We start from the raw sequence: 16,871 nt of genomic DNA on the forward strand, positions 1-16,871 counted from the left end.
ACTCCACGACTCGAGGCCTGGACCACGGCAGCATAGAAAACATGCAAGTAGTCAATGAGGTGCAGGTAGGCGGTTGAAGATTTGCTCATTTCGCTGCTTTTGGAAATAAGATTTAGCTTAAGTCATCTCATCTTGCTGGAAACCACTACCTATCTAAAGAGTACCAGATATCGAGAAAAAACACGATCACTGCAATATGACAAACCTTTGCAACAATCTTTGTCCTTCTGTATGCGCAATATGCGCAGTGGAGGAAGGTCTCAACCAGGTACATTTGCATTGCGTCATTCTGCTATAATAGCTCTGCACCGCACCTTCCTTGTTCCTGGACAGTCTGAAGGCTCGGGGGTATAAACGTTTACTGCTCCCGTCAGATGAAATAATTTGACACACATAGGTGGTGCAAACGTCTGAATACTAACCAATCCATCATTGAATGGGACTCATTCTTGCAGAATACAGAAACGCACAGTTTGATCTTTGAAATTTCTTTCATTTTTATTAACATTTTTCTTTTTGTCAACACCATAGACATGTCAATTATGACAGAAATTAATCTGTGCCATGAGAACAGAAAATGCTTCAACATTCCAAAAATCCCAAAAGATGGTTGTTGAAAAAAACACAAAGAGAAATCACAGTTTACTTTATTTTATATAAATACATGACTAAATAATATACTGGTGTGTTTTTATTGAGGTGGATATTTTATATATATATATATTATATATTATTTTATTATATAAGTGACCAATAAAAAAAGATCATTATCAAATGTTGAAATCCTGTGACAAACATAGACGACACCCAGTCAGTGCTTATTGGCTGTAGGTCTGTGTCTTCTTTTCTTTATTCCCATGGCGAGCACAGTTCCTCTTCCTCTATATGACATCAGCCAGCGTGTGTGCTGCGCCCTCGATGGCCTGGCTCAGGACCGACAGGTGGTAGTGCACTCTGGCCCAGGAGCCGACTGTTAACTCGGCGTTGGCAAAGGCATCAGCCAGACCCGGAAAGGTTGGCTTACCGGCGCTACTCGAGGCCCAGATAACATGCCTGTGTGAATTGCAGGAAAAATGAAGAGTGATAAGACAGCAATAGCACATCTCAGTTGTTCAGTTTCCTCAGCCATTGGAGGGCGGTTGATCACAGAAGATATCGTGAACGTGGCGAGAGGGGAAAGAAAATGGTCTTAGACTGACACGTCATCATCTCACCTGTATGCATATTTATCTGGGAAGGCCAGAGGGTCCAAGAAGGCTCGGTCCAGCAGCATGAGCTGGTCGTTGATCCTTCTGACCTTCAGCGGCCTAAGAGAAGAGAGACAGACAGAAATGGGTGGCCCGACGGTCGTTTCTATGTGGACGTCAAAGGAGATGAAGATATGCACGTCTGGGCTCTCACGTTTCATTTGCCAGGTCGGAACTGCGAATGACCTGGTCCAAATGAGTAGCGGCGCTGCGAAAGCTGGCCACGGCGCGTTTCAGTGGTTCTGAAACAAAACACACAGATCAGCTGTGCAGCTCCTCGTCAGCGACTCCCCCCCCCCGCTCTAATCCTCTATGAGTGCTGCCCGCAGGTACGTTTTTTAATCATTAATCATTAATGATTAATGATTGTGTTCTTCCACATACATCTGTATCTGTTAATAACAACTACGAGAGGAAGTGCAGCAAGTCAAACGATTATCCCAGTGACCGTGGCTCCATTAGAAACACAGGCGCCCTGACATATTGAAACAGAAAAACCAGGATGAAAGGAATTTACCTGCAGAGGTAAATGGAGGATTTCTATTGGTGTAATGTTCCCCTGCATCACTCAAGCATCTCTACCTGTCCTGCGCTTACCCATGGAGATTCCCTGAGCTTGCAGTTTGGACTGATACAGGGGGACTGCTGTGTTGAGGTAGTCCTCCAGACTCTCTGCGTAGTCGCTACAGTTCAATGGCAGCACCAGGCTGTCAGCCAGTCGGATCAGAACGTTTCCTGCTGTCCTAGCAATGGCCTGGTGACTGATGAACCCTGGGAGGAGGAGGAGGAGGAGGAGGAGGAGGAGTGAGATATTACACATGTTAACACGTTGGAAAAGGTTATGCTCTCTTTTGAGTTCTCAAATTTGACAACATGAGACGGAAAAACCGAGTAAAAGTTTGGCTGAGAAGTACATCGCTTAAATGTGTGTGTTGTGTCACTGCTCACCAGGATCAATGAACTTCGAAGCGTAGTCGAAGGTGTCGTACGCTGTGTGGTACGCCGGGTATATCCGAGCATTTGTTTTACTCTGTATGAAGAAAAAATAACCATAGATCCAGTTGGGAGGGAAGAGGGTTTTGTTTTGGAACCAATGAACCAAACACAGGCCTTTGACCACAGACTGTGACTGACTACCACAGCCTTCACATTTGGGTGAATAAATCAAGAAGAACCGAGTGAGTCTTTCGTACCCTGTCGTATGTGTACGAAATGTCCATCGAAGCGATTCCCAGGTAATGGACGAAGGCGGCGTAGTCACTCCCTGCTCCTGTCAAGTATCCCACCCTGTCGAACAAAGACAAGAAGCATCTTGTACCGAGTGACATGACAGACCTGAGATTTCTGTGGGGACACGTGTGATGAATATGATGCAAATCGCCTCACAATATAGAGAATAAGCTGCATACTCTATGGAAGGTACAATGGCATTATCCACTAAAGATTTGGGATAAAGATACAAGATCAGCAACGAGGTGCATGGTGTGGTACATTTAGGCAGGTGTAACTGGCTATTACCTGGGAATGGGCCCATGGGCCGAGCTCGTCCTGTTGGCATATCGGATCCAGTTGTCGTACACAGATGTGGCGCCCAGTCCAGGCGCATCGACCTAGGGGACAAACAAACCTTCATATGACCGGTGCCTGCAGGTGTGTGGACAGTTGTTTCTGTTAAAATGCAGGAGAGAAACTAACACACGTTGGGTTTTTTTTAGCGCTGACCTGTTTTGTGGCTTTGAAGATGACGTTCTGAAGGGAAGGCATCCCAGAAGCCCTGAGAGTGGCGTTGGCTGCGGAAAATGAACGTCTTCATGCATTTAAGATATTGTAGCAGAAAATAATACGTGTCCGTCAACTAGATAGCGTCAAGAACAAACGTGTGAAAACATCTGAACTCTCTTATGTGGAAATTTTGGATACTGACTGATAATAATCTTTTCAGGTGAAACCAGCAGGGCATGTGATGTATTTATTTTTGCTCCTCACGGGTGGTGCAGCCGGAGCTTCTTACCAAAAACAGCTATATCCACATTGATGTAAGCAACAGTTCGCTCGCTCAGCTTGGTGAAGTATTGCTGGAGGGGGAAAAAAAGACAAGATCAAGGTCCCATTTGATACTTCATAGTTCATGAACGCATTCCTTCGTTGATCACAAATCACCTCGGTGTATTCTGCAGACCCGATAAGGCCAAACTCCTCTGCCCCCCAGCTTCCAAAGATGATGGACCTGCGAGGCCTCCAAGTGCCTAAAGTGAGGAAACAAGAAGTTCAAAATGTGTCCACAAACCGTTCAGTGCTTCATCCGTCCACGACAGCCCTCACCCTGCTTCACCATCCTGCCCAGCACTCTGGTCAGTTCCAGCATGACGGAGGTCCCGCTGCTCGGGTCGATGGCACCGTGAACCCAGCTGTCCCTGTGGTTCCCATAGATCACATACCTGTCTGCGGACACACACACACACACACACACAGTGGGGAGTAATCACAAGCTGCGAGTAGATGAGGTGAGGTGGACCTTTTGGTCACCGGTCTCACCTGGCTCCACACTCCCTCGGATCACTCCCATCACATTGGAGGAGTTCTTTACCACTTCCGTGTTGAAGATTGCCAGTTTCACGTCACTGGAAAAGAGGTTAAAATTCAGTAAGACAAAAGGGATGTCCCAGTGCACTCATTTTAAAAATCTGTCTGGGAGGTGACCACCTTTCGTTAAAGGCAGATGTTGATTTGAATCCTGGGCCGCCAAAGTTGTAGGTGCAGTTGAATCCTCCCCGCCATGCATCTGGAGCTGCTCTTCCACCTAGCTCACTAAGAAAAACAGATGGAAGAACGGGTCAGAGTTCGTGGCAAGCCCATTTTAAATGTAATAGTCCCCCAAATCAGATTTGTCTCATTACAAACCAGATAAGCTTGTAGGCATCCTCGAACCCGATGGGTTGGATTGGAATGGGAGGAATCCCAGTGATGCTCTCGGCTGGAATCCTGTAGGTTTCCTCTGAGAAAATAATTCATAATTCTTAGAATGATTTATAGAAAAGTTCAATATTAAAATAAAAACAATTTGAATGACCCAATTTTTGGTTAGTATTGATTTTTAAAGCTATTGTAAGGGTGCAGCACTAGAAGAAATACTCAATGAAAATGTCACTAGTTACCTTTGGCAGCCAGGTAGGGAGTGAGCATGTCTCCATAGTGAGTGTTGAAAGAACCTCTCTCCACGCCAGATGGCGGCATGTACCAGGAGTGAGGATACGTCTCACTGGCGTCCGACATGAGACCATCGTTGATGTCCAATGGGTCCGTGTAGACGAGCACGCCGCTGACTCCGTAGGGTGCCGCATTGATGGCCTGCATGAGACGCACGTGGGATTTGATTAACAATAAAATGATTTCAATATAATCCATTGATTCACATCTTTCAATGAACATATTTTATCAGCCTTTTCCACCTGTAAGCATTGAAGTGTTAGAATTTTTCTACTTCCTTATTATTTGTGTTCGGTGTTGATTGGATGTGTTCACAAATGTATTGAGGACATTTGCCAAAGGACTCGAAAGCGCACTAGCATGTAACTGTTGCTCTTGGTTGAACATTTCTTTGCGCTATGGCGCTTCCGAAACAAAATAAAAAATAAATAAGATAATAAAAAACTCACTTTATCAGCTCTTCCCGCTCCGCCATATCTGGTGATTGCGATAGTTCCTCTCAAGTCCACAGTTTCACTCAACAGCTTGTAGTCACTTGGTTTCCCCTGGTTGGCGTACACCAGTTTTCCCTAAAACATAAAAAAAATGTAAATGGTCAAAAGCAGTGAACATCATGATGGGCAGGTGATGGATTAAGGGATCTCTTTATGACACGTTCAACTGAGGATTCTGCAGAGGGAAGAAAAAGTACATGAATTTTGACTAAAAATGCTGCATTTACACAATATGTACAGGACAACAATATATTTATTAATATTGATCAAATTGCACATGGAACATTTGTATCACCGACAAACAAAAGATGTTTTTTTTATTCCTCATTTCTGGCTTCTCTTTTATTGCAAGTTTTATCACAGCCCTTTAGGCCCTGCCTAAAATAGATGGTCCCAGATAGTAACAACCAGTCAGGCGAACTGCATCGATAAGCCAACAAGGGCCCATCTGTTGAGGGTGAGGCCCTTGTTGGCTTATCGATGCAGTTCGCCTGATAAAGGCTTTAGCCTTTTTGAGGATGCCATAAAAGTTAGCAATTGCAGTTGCAATATTACAAAGGTTTTTCTCTCATTTTTAACGTTTGTATAGAAATATACTAACTGGGCGTTCCCCAAAGCTCCAGATCTGCATTTAAATAAGATTTTGTACATCAGAATAATTGTCTCTTATCTGTCTTCTGTCAGAGTGATCTTTATGAGGGATCCAGGAACATCATATTCCTGGATCACTCATTAAGATCATCCGATTTTTATCTAAACTATCTATATCTTGTATGTCTCATGTAAGGCGAAAGTCCCATAAACACTGCTGTATAATTGCATTTCACCTTCAACTGTTCACGCATTCAACTTTTGTGAGCAATAAAATGGTTCCTTCTATTCTGCTTCTTCTTGAGGTCTTTGTGGATAAAAATTAATTTATAACTTAACTTAATGTGCTCATGAACCATATTTGGTTTCCGAGAAATATAACAGGACCCCCGGAAAGCACTGTCATAAACTGGGGACTTTTCTATTCGTCCAATTAAATATTAAATAAAAAAATAAATATGTATATTTACGGAAATTGGTTTGCCAGCATCAAAGCAATAAAACCTCAACCTCCTGAATAATAAACCCTGATAATAAACACCAGGTAAATATAGTCACACGCACATCAGACACACTGGGGATCTTTAAACACAACCTCCGTCAGGCGGCGTGTGGCTCGTACCTTGGGCTGTCCAGCAGGGGAGTAAGCGGCGTACGGCTGCACCACCTCGGCGTCATCTTGGTCCGGAGGGTAGACTTTCTCTTTTTCCCTGGCGGTGTACAGCACAGCATCAGCGGGGCTCACTGAAATGAACGACTCATGGTGAACGCTGTGCCAGTACAGAGAGAGCGTGTGTAAAACCTGCATTGATTAGCTGATCTCAATCGCCCGTGTCGGCTGGAGGTCAAACAGATGTTGCCGTGGTGACGGTTACGGGGTCTCTAACTTGGTCAGACAGGTCGTTGCATATAAAGTGTTAAGCTGTGTGACTTTGGGGCAGTTGTTCGGAGTTCGTGTCACTTTCTGGCGGGTCTGGGCAGTTATTTTGCATCTGGATTTCACACACATTTCACACACGTCCTGTGCAGGTCACAGACCTGCACAGGACGTCCTACTTTATCACCAAAAATGATGTTTGAAGACTGATAATTGTGGGAAGTTCTTCTCCAGTTTTAGTTCCCCACCCGTGTCAACCACATATTCATTGAAGTGCAGCTAAAAAATATATGGGGAGAAACTAGTGACAGTGAATGTTTTGTTATTTGAATTACTCACCAACAGTGACCTTGTTGGGGTTCTTGGGGTCAGGGAAAGACAGGTAGACGAGGTACTCCTCTCTCCAGGCCTGGTCCAGACCCGCGTCGGGGTCCTGCCATCTCTTCAGCATGAGCTGCACTGTCTGCTCGTCTCCAGCTGTGGTGGCCATGTGGGGCACTTTGGTCAGCTCCCTAGGGGACAGAGAAAGGTTCGCTCCTGTAACGTTTCTGGATCGTTCACGGCCTAAAACGACCAATCCGAAAATGTCAAGGGATTCCTTGGGAAAACCAAAAAAAAGGGATCATGTGACCTGTTTTTTAAGAAACCCTTTAGGATATCTAATGTACTGTGGAGGGGGAAAACTTCATGAGGCTAAATCAATCCTGTGACCTGAAGAATGTCTGAGCCTTCAGTTCTTTTAGAGTGAATTTGAACTTTTAAGTTGAAATCCCTTTAAGCACCTCTTTATTTACATTTTTTTTTTTGGGACTCCACAAAATAAACAAACCTAATCTAAATGTGATCATTAACAAACTCACCGGAGGTTTTCCCGAATGTGGCTGCTGTCCACCTCAGACAAAAACTTCTCAACGAGGCTCTCGTCCACGTCCTTGGCCACGTCCTTCGCCCAAGAGCCGTTGCTCTTGGTGATGCCGTAGTGGCCGATCAGGATCCCCACGGTCAGTGCGACAGCACCGCACAGAATCCCAATCAATGCTTGCTTTATCATTCTCCTCACGGGAATTAGGTCTTCAGAGGGAACAGCTCTGCTTCTCTTTGAACCTGGATCTTGTGCGAGACAGTGAGCTTTCTCCAAAGCTCAGGAATGTTGTGGCGTCGCTTATGTAAGAGAAAATCCAGGCGTCTCACTTCCGAATGATAAACGCAACATCAGAGCAGCTGCTGAAGTGACCTCCCACTAAACAGATTGTAAAGTTTACTCATTGTTGTTTGCAGATGGGATGGACTTTATTCCTTTGTAAATGTGTAAAAGCAGTCTGTGGGTGTGGAATAAATATTGAGTTTCTAGGTGATATTTAGCGGTGCCTTATTTACTTGTGTTTGAAACTTTATATTCTCACCAGTTTCTCATAAGAGATTATGATTTGAGATGTGATGCCTGGATGTTTATGCAAAGGTTGACCTCCAAAGAATCAAGTACAGGCTGAACAAATGTGAATGGTTCAGATTTAACGGAATTCCACAGCAGATATTGCCTATTCTACTAACCCATAGCCTTATTCTACTAACCTATTGCATTAGCATTTCATTTTACTTTATTTTATTACGTGTGCACTGCTGTCTTGTTGTCTATTGTTACACTGTCTACTGTCACGCACCAACCGCCAAGACAAATTCCTTGTATGTTTGACATATTTTGCCAATAAATGTTTCCTGATTCCTGATTAATGGTCACATTGTACCAGTACTTTGTTATATCAACAGTAAGTTGTTCATCCACCTAAATGTAAGAAGCCATTTTACACAGTCAACAAAAACATATGTGCAATATATGTCTCAGTATAAAATAAAAATGCCTCATAAGATCTCAGTTTTGTGTTAACCCTTCAGGCAAGTTTGCAACACAACTACACTGTTTTGTATGTGCCTATGAATATTAAACTCAGGTTATTGAGTTGTTGAAGTTAGACATGGATCTTGTGAGTCAAAGCATGGTTGGCATTATTTAGCCTATTTGATCAAACGTGTGAAGCTAAAAGGTAAAAATCAAGGAAAATGTATTTCATTTTTAAAGGTTTCTTTGACTGTCACGACACTTTGTGAAGTAAGTAATGAGACTCATCAGTAATTGGAAATGAATCGTTTTATTATGAAAGCAGGGGAAAATCCCACCCTCTGGCTCCATGAGCATTTGGTGATGACATTTTGGGCCACATATCTCAAGACATGTCGTTAAGATAAAAAATGATAAGACATAGTCACTGATTTTTAGAATAAGCCACACCCCAGTTACATATCTAGTGATAAGACAATCATCCACCGCCACAAGTGTGAGAAATAACAATAAATACTCCTTCAGTGAGTTGCAGCCAAACAAACAAACTTGAAATATATAGACATATATTTCAAAAAAATGTAAAAATTCACAAATAATTAGATTTGTAATAGATATATAGCCATGGTGAAGCCAGCAGACTCAATTCGTTGGTTAATAAGTGCATTTTTACTTTTATTATTACAAATATTTTTTATTTAAACTTGCTTTGGACACAAAGTAAATAAATCATTGACTTTCACTAATGCTCACCGACATTAGGTAAACGGTATCAGTTTGATATACTTTCTTTGACTCAATTAATTAAAATCACTTACATAAAATGTATTCATATTTTATGGGCAACTTCCATCGGCCATAATTTACCGCGAGCTACAAGCAACCAACCGTCAATCAAAGCAGTGGCGAGCCCTGGTGGTCGCGTGGAGTATTGCAGAGCAACAACAACACGGGACTTCCGGTTCACAGCAGACGTTTCCTTCTACTTCCTCCTGCAACTGAGCTCCCAGTTGTTTCTTTCTCATTCTTGCCGAACCGGAAGGAGCTGCAGAAATGAAACGACCACCTGGAATATAAACATCCCGACTTACCAGCCGCGCGAGCACTGAACGGTGTCTCGCTGACAAGGTGCACGTGGGCCGGTTTTCTCCCAGAATGCAATTCTTCCAGCTGTTTCACTTTCACTCTTGAATTACTTTATTCATACATAGTGCGCGCTGAAGACACTGTAAGTAGAAATGTACGATTCGTGTTTAAAAAATGCGTCACAATAGGCGATTTAACAGCTGTTGTTTAGTAAAACGACGGTTTATTTCCTCGTGTGTTACGAGTACACGAATGGAGATGAATGTGATATCGAAAGTATTGTGCGCAGTCAGTGTTTGATTGAATATAAGACATCCGAGACACTTCACAAGTCAGTCCTCGTTGTTCACTAAGAACCAGCCTAATAGCGTGCACTTGCACATGTTTTAATAATAGTATTTTTTAACTTTAACTGTTATTCTTTTATTTCAAACTAAACCATAGCATTAAACTTTATTTTATTACTCGTGCACTGTTGTCTTGTCGTCCATTGTCGTACCGTCTACTTTCATGCACCAACCGCCAATAAATGTTGTGCAATAAATGTTTCTTGTTTCCTGATTCAAAGGTCCTTAGGAGGTCGAATTTGTTATTTAAATTCCAATTTGTAACATTACCATTAAACCTGGAGTCTCTCTGGTACAATCCTCATGATGCTTCCTTCCGTTGCAGGTGAGAGGACTTCCCGCCTGTCACCATGTTGGCGGCACCTCTTCTCCTGCTGTTGCCGCTGCTGGTTCCCTTTCCTCCCTCCTCAGGAGCCCAGCTGCCAAACCAGGGCCGAGTCGAGGAGGCCCCCGTGGCCACCAACGGCCAGCCGTTCCCCTGGGGGCGCATGAGGCTCCCCAAAACCGTCTCCCCTTTACACTACGACCTGAGCCTCCACCCCAACCTGACCACCATGGACTTCAAGGGAGTGGTCCGCATCCAGCTGGATGTGCAGGAAGACACCGGCGCCATCGTTCTCCACGCCAAGCAGATGCAGGTATCCAACGCGTGGCTCCTGGCGCCCGAAGGCGCGAGGCCCCTCCGGGTGTTGGAGTACCCTCGTTTCCATCAGCTCGCCCTGCTGTCGGACGCGGTGCTGACCAGGGGGAGAAAGTACGAAGTTCAGCTGGAGTTCGCTGCCAACCTCTCTGACAGCTTTCACGGTTTCTACAAGAGCAGCTACCGCACCAGCACCGGGGAAGTCCGGTAAGACTTTTTAGATTTTAAAAGAGCCGTGTCATTGTTACAAATGATGCAACTGAAGAACACAAGGCGTAGTCTTGATTTGAAGCGACACTAACAACAGTATCGCTAGTATTAGACAGAGGATCAGTAATGTTAATGAATGCTGATTCTACCAGGGCAAAATAATTAATTTTGAACTTGCCACGTCTATCAGCTTAAATTGTGTCCGTGCTGTAAATTTGATTTTTACCGTTATTCATTTACATCATTAGGGTTCTGGCATCCACGCAGTTCGAAGCCACCTACGCCCGCGCAGCTTTCCCCTGTTTTGACGAGCCCGCCTTCAAAGCCAACTTCACCATACAGATCATACGAGAGCCGCGGCACATATCCATTTCCAACATGCCCAAGGTGCCCACGAATGCAGCAACATCAGTTCATTTACATTACTTTATTAAAGGACATACTCAATTTACCTCATGACCTCTCTTTTCCTGTCTCCGTTTCCGTCCCGACAAACCCACGTTGCTCAGGTGAAAACTGTGCTGTTACCGGGCGGTTTGCTTGAGGATCACTTCGACACTTCTGTCAAAATGAGTACGTACCTGGTGGCCTACATTGTGTCCGACTTCCTGTCTGTGAGCAAGACCACCCGGCATGGCGTCAAGGTGAGGCGGACCACGGCTCTTTTTAAACGCACCGTATTTTGCCGAGTTCAGTGGTACGAACGGCATACGTTTTTGAATTTGTGATGCTACAAACGTCCTCTGACTGCCGTCAGATCTCCGTCTACGCCGTCCCGGAGAAGATCGACCAGACGGCCTTCGCGCTGGATGCAGCTGTCCAGCTGTTGGACTTCTACGATGACTATTTTGATATTCCTTACCCCCTTCCCAAACAGGGTCAGTATTTACTTTGTCAGAGGCCTGTCTGTGTTTGGGATCCATCGTCTTTCAGTGATTGTGCACATGCATTTGGCAAATATGTCAGATTTAGTGCATATTTCAGAAGACAATTTCAGAAACAGATGCCGGTGAGGTGCTTTTACGTGCCTGACGTTGCTCCCCGCAGACCTGGCGGCGATCCCTGACTTCCAGTCGGGTGCGATGGAGAACTGGGGGCTGACCACCTACAGAGAGACGGGCCTCCTCTTCGACCCCGACAAGTCCTCGGCTTCAGACAGACTGGGACTCGCCAAGGTCATCGCCCACGAGCTCGCACACCAGGTAGCTGGCCCGCCATCGCCAACCGCTGTCCCCCCGGTGGACGGGAGGTCACACAGCACGTGCAGTATTTCAACATCTAAGCCCTTTAAAGATGCACTCGTCCGTCTTGCGCATGGAATTGATGGACTTTGTTCTTCCCGTCCAGTGGTTTGGTAACCTGGTGACGATGGAGTGGTGGAATGACCTCTGGCTCAACGAGGGTTTCGCCAAGTTCATGGAGTATGTTTCGCTCCGCGTCACCTACCCGGAGCTGCAAGTGGTGAGAGGCGAGGGACTCGTGTCCTACTGCCAGCGAGGACACATCCTCTAATTTACTGCAGTACATTCCATCTGTCTCTTTCATATGCACGGAACTATAGCAATGTACTACTGTGCCTTAGCTGAATATCTCGTATGTCATCAGATTTTTTATTGATCTGGCAATGTTTTGTTTAGTGGGTTATTTTGATAATGTAATAAGTGTTTTTAAAAATGTGAGTCATATCCTCCCTCCTCTCTCACATGTTCTCTCTCCCCTTCTTCCTCCCAGGACGACATCTTCTTGGGGAAGTGTTTTGAGGCCATGGAGGTCGACTCCCTCAGCTCGTCCCACCCGGTCTCCACCGATGTAGAAAATCCCACTCAGATCCAGGAGATGTTCGACGACGTTTCCTACGACAAGGTCAGACCTTTTCTGTCCCAGGACAAACCTTATTCACCCACGGGATAAATCCTAATCTGCGTAACTAAGTTGTGCCCAAAATCAATATTCAGGTATCACAACAGATGTTTTAATTGTTAACTTTAAGCATGTTCTTCTTTTTCCAGGGGGCGTGTATTCTGAACATGCTGCGGGACTTCCTGACTCCGGAGGCTTTTGAGGTCGGCATCATCCGGTACCTCAAACGCTACAGCTACCAAAACACGGTCAACAGCCACCTGTGGGAGAGCCTGAGTAATGTGAGTGATCATCTGGGACCGGGTGTGTTTGGGACGGACTGCTGAGGGCCACGTGGAGACTCTCTGCTCGAGCTTCCTTCTGTTTCCCATTAGATCTGCAACTCGGACGATCTAGACGAAGGCCGGAAACACAAAGAATTCTGCTCCGAGCGAAGCCTCCAGTCCGGAGCCTCTGTGAGTTTGTCCTCCATAAATCTGTCGCAGTTTATGATGTTCAGTATTTGAATGTGTGTGTGTCTGTGTGTGTGTGTGTTTACAGAAATGGTACTCTGGGGATGAGCTGGATGTCCGGGCCATCATGGACACCTGGACCCTGCAGGAGGGCTTCCCTCTGGTCACTGTGGAGGTCAGAGGTCGGGAGGTCAGGCTCAGTCAGGAGCGTTACCTGAAGACAGCCGACCGCTCCCTCACCGAAGGGTATAACGTCAGATTAGTGGACGTAGTGAAAGTAGCTTTCAAATACTGCAAATGTTGTGGTTCAACTGCAAAAATCCATCAAATCGTTTTGAAACTTTTCACTTCTCAAAAAGCAAACGTCATTATTCTAAAGAACTCCTTTTGGGATAATAGTGCATAACAGTGATGCAGTTTTTGAATCATGCAATCATGTGACGTGCTTCAGCTTTACCCCGTATATATATATATATATATATTTTATTCAAAATCCGTATTTTCTAAGACGCTCATCGTGTGTTTCTAGATTCCTGTGGCAGATCCCACTGACCTACATGACCAGCGCCTCCAACACCATCCACCGCTTCCTGCTTAAGACAAAAACCGGTGTGTGGGTTGTGATGAACCTCATCTTCATATTGCTATATTTCTATGCTTAATCCATATAAGTCCCTACGAAGCATGTGTTTACTCCTTTTCCGTGCAGATGTCCTGTACCTGCCGGAGGAGGCGGACTGGGTGAAGTTCAACGTCGACATGAGCGGCTTCTACATGGTCCACTACGCGGGCGAAGGGTGGAACTCCCTCATCCGACTGCTGCAACACAACCACACGGCCCTGAGCAGCAACGACCGCGCCAGCCTCATCCACAATGTCTTCCAGCTGGTCAGGTCGGTCTAAAGGATCGGAGGAAGGCTGTCCAAACCGCCGTTTGTCCCTCATCACCCTGAATTTAGATGAATGTTTTCGGAAAAATGGATAAAACTGCAGCGGGTCCTGTGTGTTCACAGCACGGGCAACGTGAGGCTGGACACGGCGCTGGAGCTGTCTCTGTACCTGTCCAGGGAGACTGAGATCATGGCTGTGACTCAGGGCTTCCAAGAGCTCGTACCTCTCTACAAACTGATGGAGAAGAGAGACATGGCTGCCCTGGAGAACCGGATGAAGGTGAGAAAAAAGGCAGCGGTGACTTATCCAAAAATGCCAATTAAAACACTACCGAGGAGTACTGTATTCTTAGCACATTTATGTACTGGCTTGCAGTTTTCTTCTTCTTTGCCTGTCAATTTGGTGCGTTTCTTACCTGCATGTGTTCCTCAGGACTACATTGTTGATCTGTTCCGGGGGCTGATCGATCGTCAGGAGTGGACTGACTCTGGATCAGTGTCCGAGCGAGTGCTGAGGAGCTACCTGCTGCTGTTTGGCTCCGTCAGGAACTACGCTCCCTGTGTGACCAAGGCCACCCAGCTCTTCAACAGGTGGAGGGACTCTGAGGGCACCATGAGGTCAGTGCTCATGAATTAGCACATCCACTGTTGCCGTACTGACTATGTTCCGAGTTTTTCTTACTTATGAGCATTTGTGTGTTGAGATTTAAAAGCGTTTCTTTGTTTCAGCCTCCCCGTCGATGTCACCATGGCAGTGTTTGTGATCGGAGCTCGAACCCCGGAGGGGTGGGACTTCCTGTTTGAGGAGTACCGCCGCTCGCTGCAAATGTCTTTGAAGAGCCGCTTGAAGTCCGCGATGAGCATCAGCCACCTGCAGGACAAGCTCAAGTGGTGCGCACGTCAAAGCAAACCTTTGCCGCTTTGCTTCCCCTTCAGCTTTTTGCTCTCCAACCCCCTGCCGTCTTTCTGTTTGACCTTCCTCTACCCGTTTATATCTTTCCACAGGATGATGGAGCAGAGCCTCCACGGCGAGGTGATGAAGACCCAGGACCTCCCGGGCGTGGTCGTCTCCATCAGCAAGAACCCCCGGGGCTACAAACTGGCCTGGGACTTCCTCCGAGCCAACTGGCACACTCTGATCAAGAAGTCAGTCGGCCCACTTTGTGCAATCGAAGGATGTCAAACATTCTTTACGCTGCAGTTAAAAATGCTATGTGGTGACCTTTGTTAGTATTTGTGGTTGAAATCTGAGCCCGAGCATACATGTTTCTGTGTGTGTGGTAGTTGTGGTTTTTAAACTTTGCACTCTGCCTCTGTAGGTTTGAGTTGGGGTCCAGCACCATATCTCACCTGGTGATTGAAGTGACCAACCAGTATTCTACCAGGGAGATGTTAGATGAGGTAAGGGAGGCTGGGACCACAGCTATGGGCTTTTCTTAGTGTCTGTCTATAGAAACTTTGTGCTTCAGCTTAAATGACCTTTGATGAATGAATATTCATTTAAATTGATGTCATTATTTAGAACATTAAATATGTGTAACTCCACCCCAACTAACAAAATATACTAAAAATACTGACTCAAATGTGGAAAATAATTAATAGCCACAAACTGCTGTTTGTATGTTAACCATTGTAAATTTAAGCTCATCTCTCAGATACGTGCAGATTCTTCACGTATTGGACATGCTTTTAAGCCCTACCTTCTCTGTGCCCAGGTGAGAAGCTTCTTTGGCTCTCTGACGGAGGAGTCTGGCGCAAAGATGAGATGCATCCGGCAGACCTACGAGACCATCGAGGAGAACATCCGCTGGATGGACAAGAACCTTCCTCTGCTGCAGGCTTGGCTGGACCGACGCAGCCGCAGACAACGTGAAGATTTGTAGATCTCAAGAGGTCGGGCTAAGACCGATATGTTGCTAAAGGCAAATGCCAAGAGGCGTGGATGCAACTCACAAGTTCTGGAGATTGAATCCTAAATTCGAACAAAATTCACAATTATTCTAACAACATCGACTTGAGTCTGAACCTCCCTGAATGCGTGTACAAACTGTGTAATCTCAGTACGTATCCCTAATAACCCCAAACCTGACTGAGCTGACGTGGCGCTCACGTGTCGACAATTAGAACTTGTGACTTCCAAAATAATTATTTGCGTTTTTCAATGGAGGTGTTCTTCAGGCTCAACGAGATCTCTGCAGATCTCCTCAAGAAGCCCTCTGTGGTAGAGACACCAATTCCCTCTGTAGCAGTCGTGACTCCTGGACATTTGTTGTGTGTGTGTGTGTGTGTGTGTGTGTGTGTGTGTGTGTGTGTGTGTGTGTGTGTGTTGGGGGGGTTAGTGTTGTTTGCCGTGTGAAGTCTCTTTTTTTTTTTTTTTTTTATTCCTACTGCTGTAACAATAGTCAATGAAAGTGCAAAAGAAGTGCAGGTCTTATTGGATATTTATTTTTCCTCATAATAAGGCACCAGACCACTAAAGATACCTTTACTGATTCATACTGGCCCTTCTTTTTACTTTTGAAGTTCTCAAATAAACAACACAAATGCACGAGGAATGTGTTGTTCCAGAAATCGATTGGGTTTATTCAACACAACAACATCATGTGCCTTATTTTGATGAGGATCAGGAGGATGTGCTCATTAAATAAAATATTGGACAGATTTTGTATTTTATTGTTTTATTTAATCTTTATAATGTTGATAAAAGCAATTGGCTAAAAAACTCGGGGATAACTTCAACTTAAAGCATTTAACATCCCTCAAGGGGGAGCGGCCTCCTCTTCGACTTGAGACAACTGTTGCATGATTGGCCTTGTTGCTCTGGAGCAGCATTGAAAAGACCTTCTGGTGATGTCACGATGATGTCATCAGAGGGTGTCATCCCCGCTTATTTTAGAAGACTTTGAAGAACAGAAAGTCCGTATTACAAACGGAGTTTGTAAGACAATGGAGGGAAGTTATGGTTTATGTACATTATGGTAAATGTATGATATCTTAGTTTTGTCGATAGTTTTACGTTACGGCCTATTTCCCAACACGGTGGCATGAGCACTCAACGAGTCTCACAAATGAGTTCACGCGTTTCTACGGTAACCCACCTCTCAGAAGAAGCCTTCTTGAGAAACGTAACTGT

At 45.2% G+C, this 16,871-nt stretch overlaps 2 protein-coding genes across 4 annotated transcripts; one reads left to right on the plus strand and one right to left on the minus strand.

Moving 5' to 3' along the window:
* Nucleotides 1-472: 472 nt before the first annotated feature.
* Nucleotides 473-7,659, minus strand: naaladl1 (N-acetylated alpha-linked acidic dipeptidase like 1). Its single transcript, XM_040194700.2, has 19 exons — nucleotides 7,277-7,659; nucleotides 6,756-6,928; nucleotides 6,162-6,283; nucleotides 4,904-5,023; nucleotides 4,403-4,595; nucleotides 4,149-4,242; nucleotides 3,951-4,055; nucleotides 3,783-3,868; nucleotides 3,570-3,689; nucleotides 3,408-3,493; nucleotides 3,259-3,322; nucleotides 2,970-3,037; nucleotides 2,766-2,857; nucleotides 2,441-2,534; nucleotides 2,196-2,277; nucleotides 1,845-2,018; nucleotides 1,402-1,489; nucleotides 1,215-1,307; nucleotides 473-1,053 (listed from the first exon to the last, which is right to left on the minus strand). Exons 1-19 carry the CDS (start codon nucleotides 7,465-7,467, stop codon nucleotides 882-884), a joined length of 2,217 nt encoding a protein of 738 aa, XP_040050634.2. The 5' UTR covers nucleotides 7,468-7,659; the 3' UTR covers nucleotides 473-881.
* Nucleotides 7,660-9,183: 1,524 nt separating this feature from the next.
* erap1b (endoplasmic reticulum aminopeptidase 1b) lies at nucleotides 9,184-16,399 on the plus strand. 3 transcript variants are annotated; one of them, XM_040194698.2, is made up of 19 exons: nucleotides 9,184-9,481; nucleotides 10,012-10,533; nucleotides 10,785-10,923; nucleotides 11,046-11,180; nucleotides 11,294-11,414; nucleotides 11,584-11,738; nucleotides 11,884-11,997; nucleotides 12,268-12,399; nucleotides 12,546-12,677; nucleotides 12,771-12,851; nucleotides 12,937-13,094; nucleotides 13,378-13,457; nucleotides 13,558-13,741; nucleotides 13,862-14,018; nucleotides 14,172-14,356; nucleotides 14,468-14,629; nucleotides 14,744-14,884; nucleotides 15,058-15,139; nucleotides 15,454-16,399. In XM_040194698.2, the coding sequence occupies exons 2-19, from the start codon at nucleotides 10,037-10,039 to the stop codon at nucleotides 15,619-15,621; spliced, it is 2,823 nt and encodes a 940-aa protein (XP_040050632.1). In that variant the 5' UTR covers nucleotides 9,184-9,481; nucleotides 10,012-10,036; the 3' UTR covers nucleotides 15,622-16,399. The 3 variants fall into 3 exon arrangements, with proteins under 3 accessions (XP_040050632.1, XP_040050633.1, XP_077943437.1); XM_040194699.2 differs by having other exon boundaries at nucleotides 9,194-9,381; XM_078087311.1 differs by having other exon boundaries at nucleotides 9,286-9,493.
* Nucleotides 16,400-16,871: the final 472 nt, after the last annotated feature.

The sequence above is a fragment of the Gasterosteus aculeatus genome, chromosome 13 (genome assembly GCF_964276395.1).
Source record: "Gasterosteus aculeatus chromosome 13, fGasAcu3.hap1.1, whole genome shotgun sequence".
Taxonomy (NCBI): Eukaryota; Metazoa; Chordata; class Actinopteri; order Perciformes; family Gasterosteidae; genus Gasterosteus; species Gasterosteus aculeatus.

Excerpts from the sequence above, each read along its gene's own strand:
- naaladl1 (XM_040194700.2), bottom strand. The coding sequence starts at position 7,467 with ATGATAAAGCAAGCATTGATTGGGATTCTGTGCGGTGCTGTCGCACTG. Across the intron at positions 2,278-2,440 it reads TTTCGTACACATACGACAGG|AGTAAAACAAATGCTCGGAT; the intron begins GTACGAAAGACT and ends TTCTTCATACAG. Across the intron at positions 2,019-2,195 it reads TTCGAAGTTCATTGATCCTG|GGTTCATCAGTCACCAGGCC; the intron begins GTGAGCAGTGAC and ends TCCTCCTCCCAG.
- erap1b (XM_040194698.2), top strand. The coding sequence starts at position 10,037 with ATGTTGGCGGCACCTCTTCTCCTGCTGTTGCCGCTGCTGGTTCCCTTT. Across the intron at positions 11,181-11,293 it reads CCACCCGGCATGGCGTCAAG|ATCTCCGTCTACGCCGTCCC; the intron begins GTGAGGCGGACC and ends GACTGCCGTCAG. Across the intron at positions 11,998-12,267 it reads CCTACCCGGAGCTGCAAGTG|GACGACATCTTCTTGGGGAA; the intron begins GTGAGAGGCGAG and ends TCTTCCTCCCAG.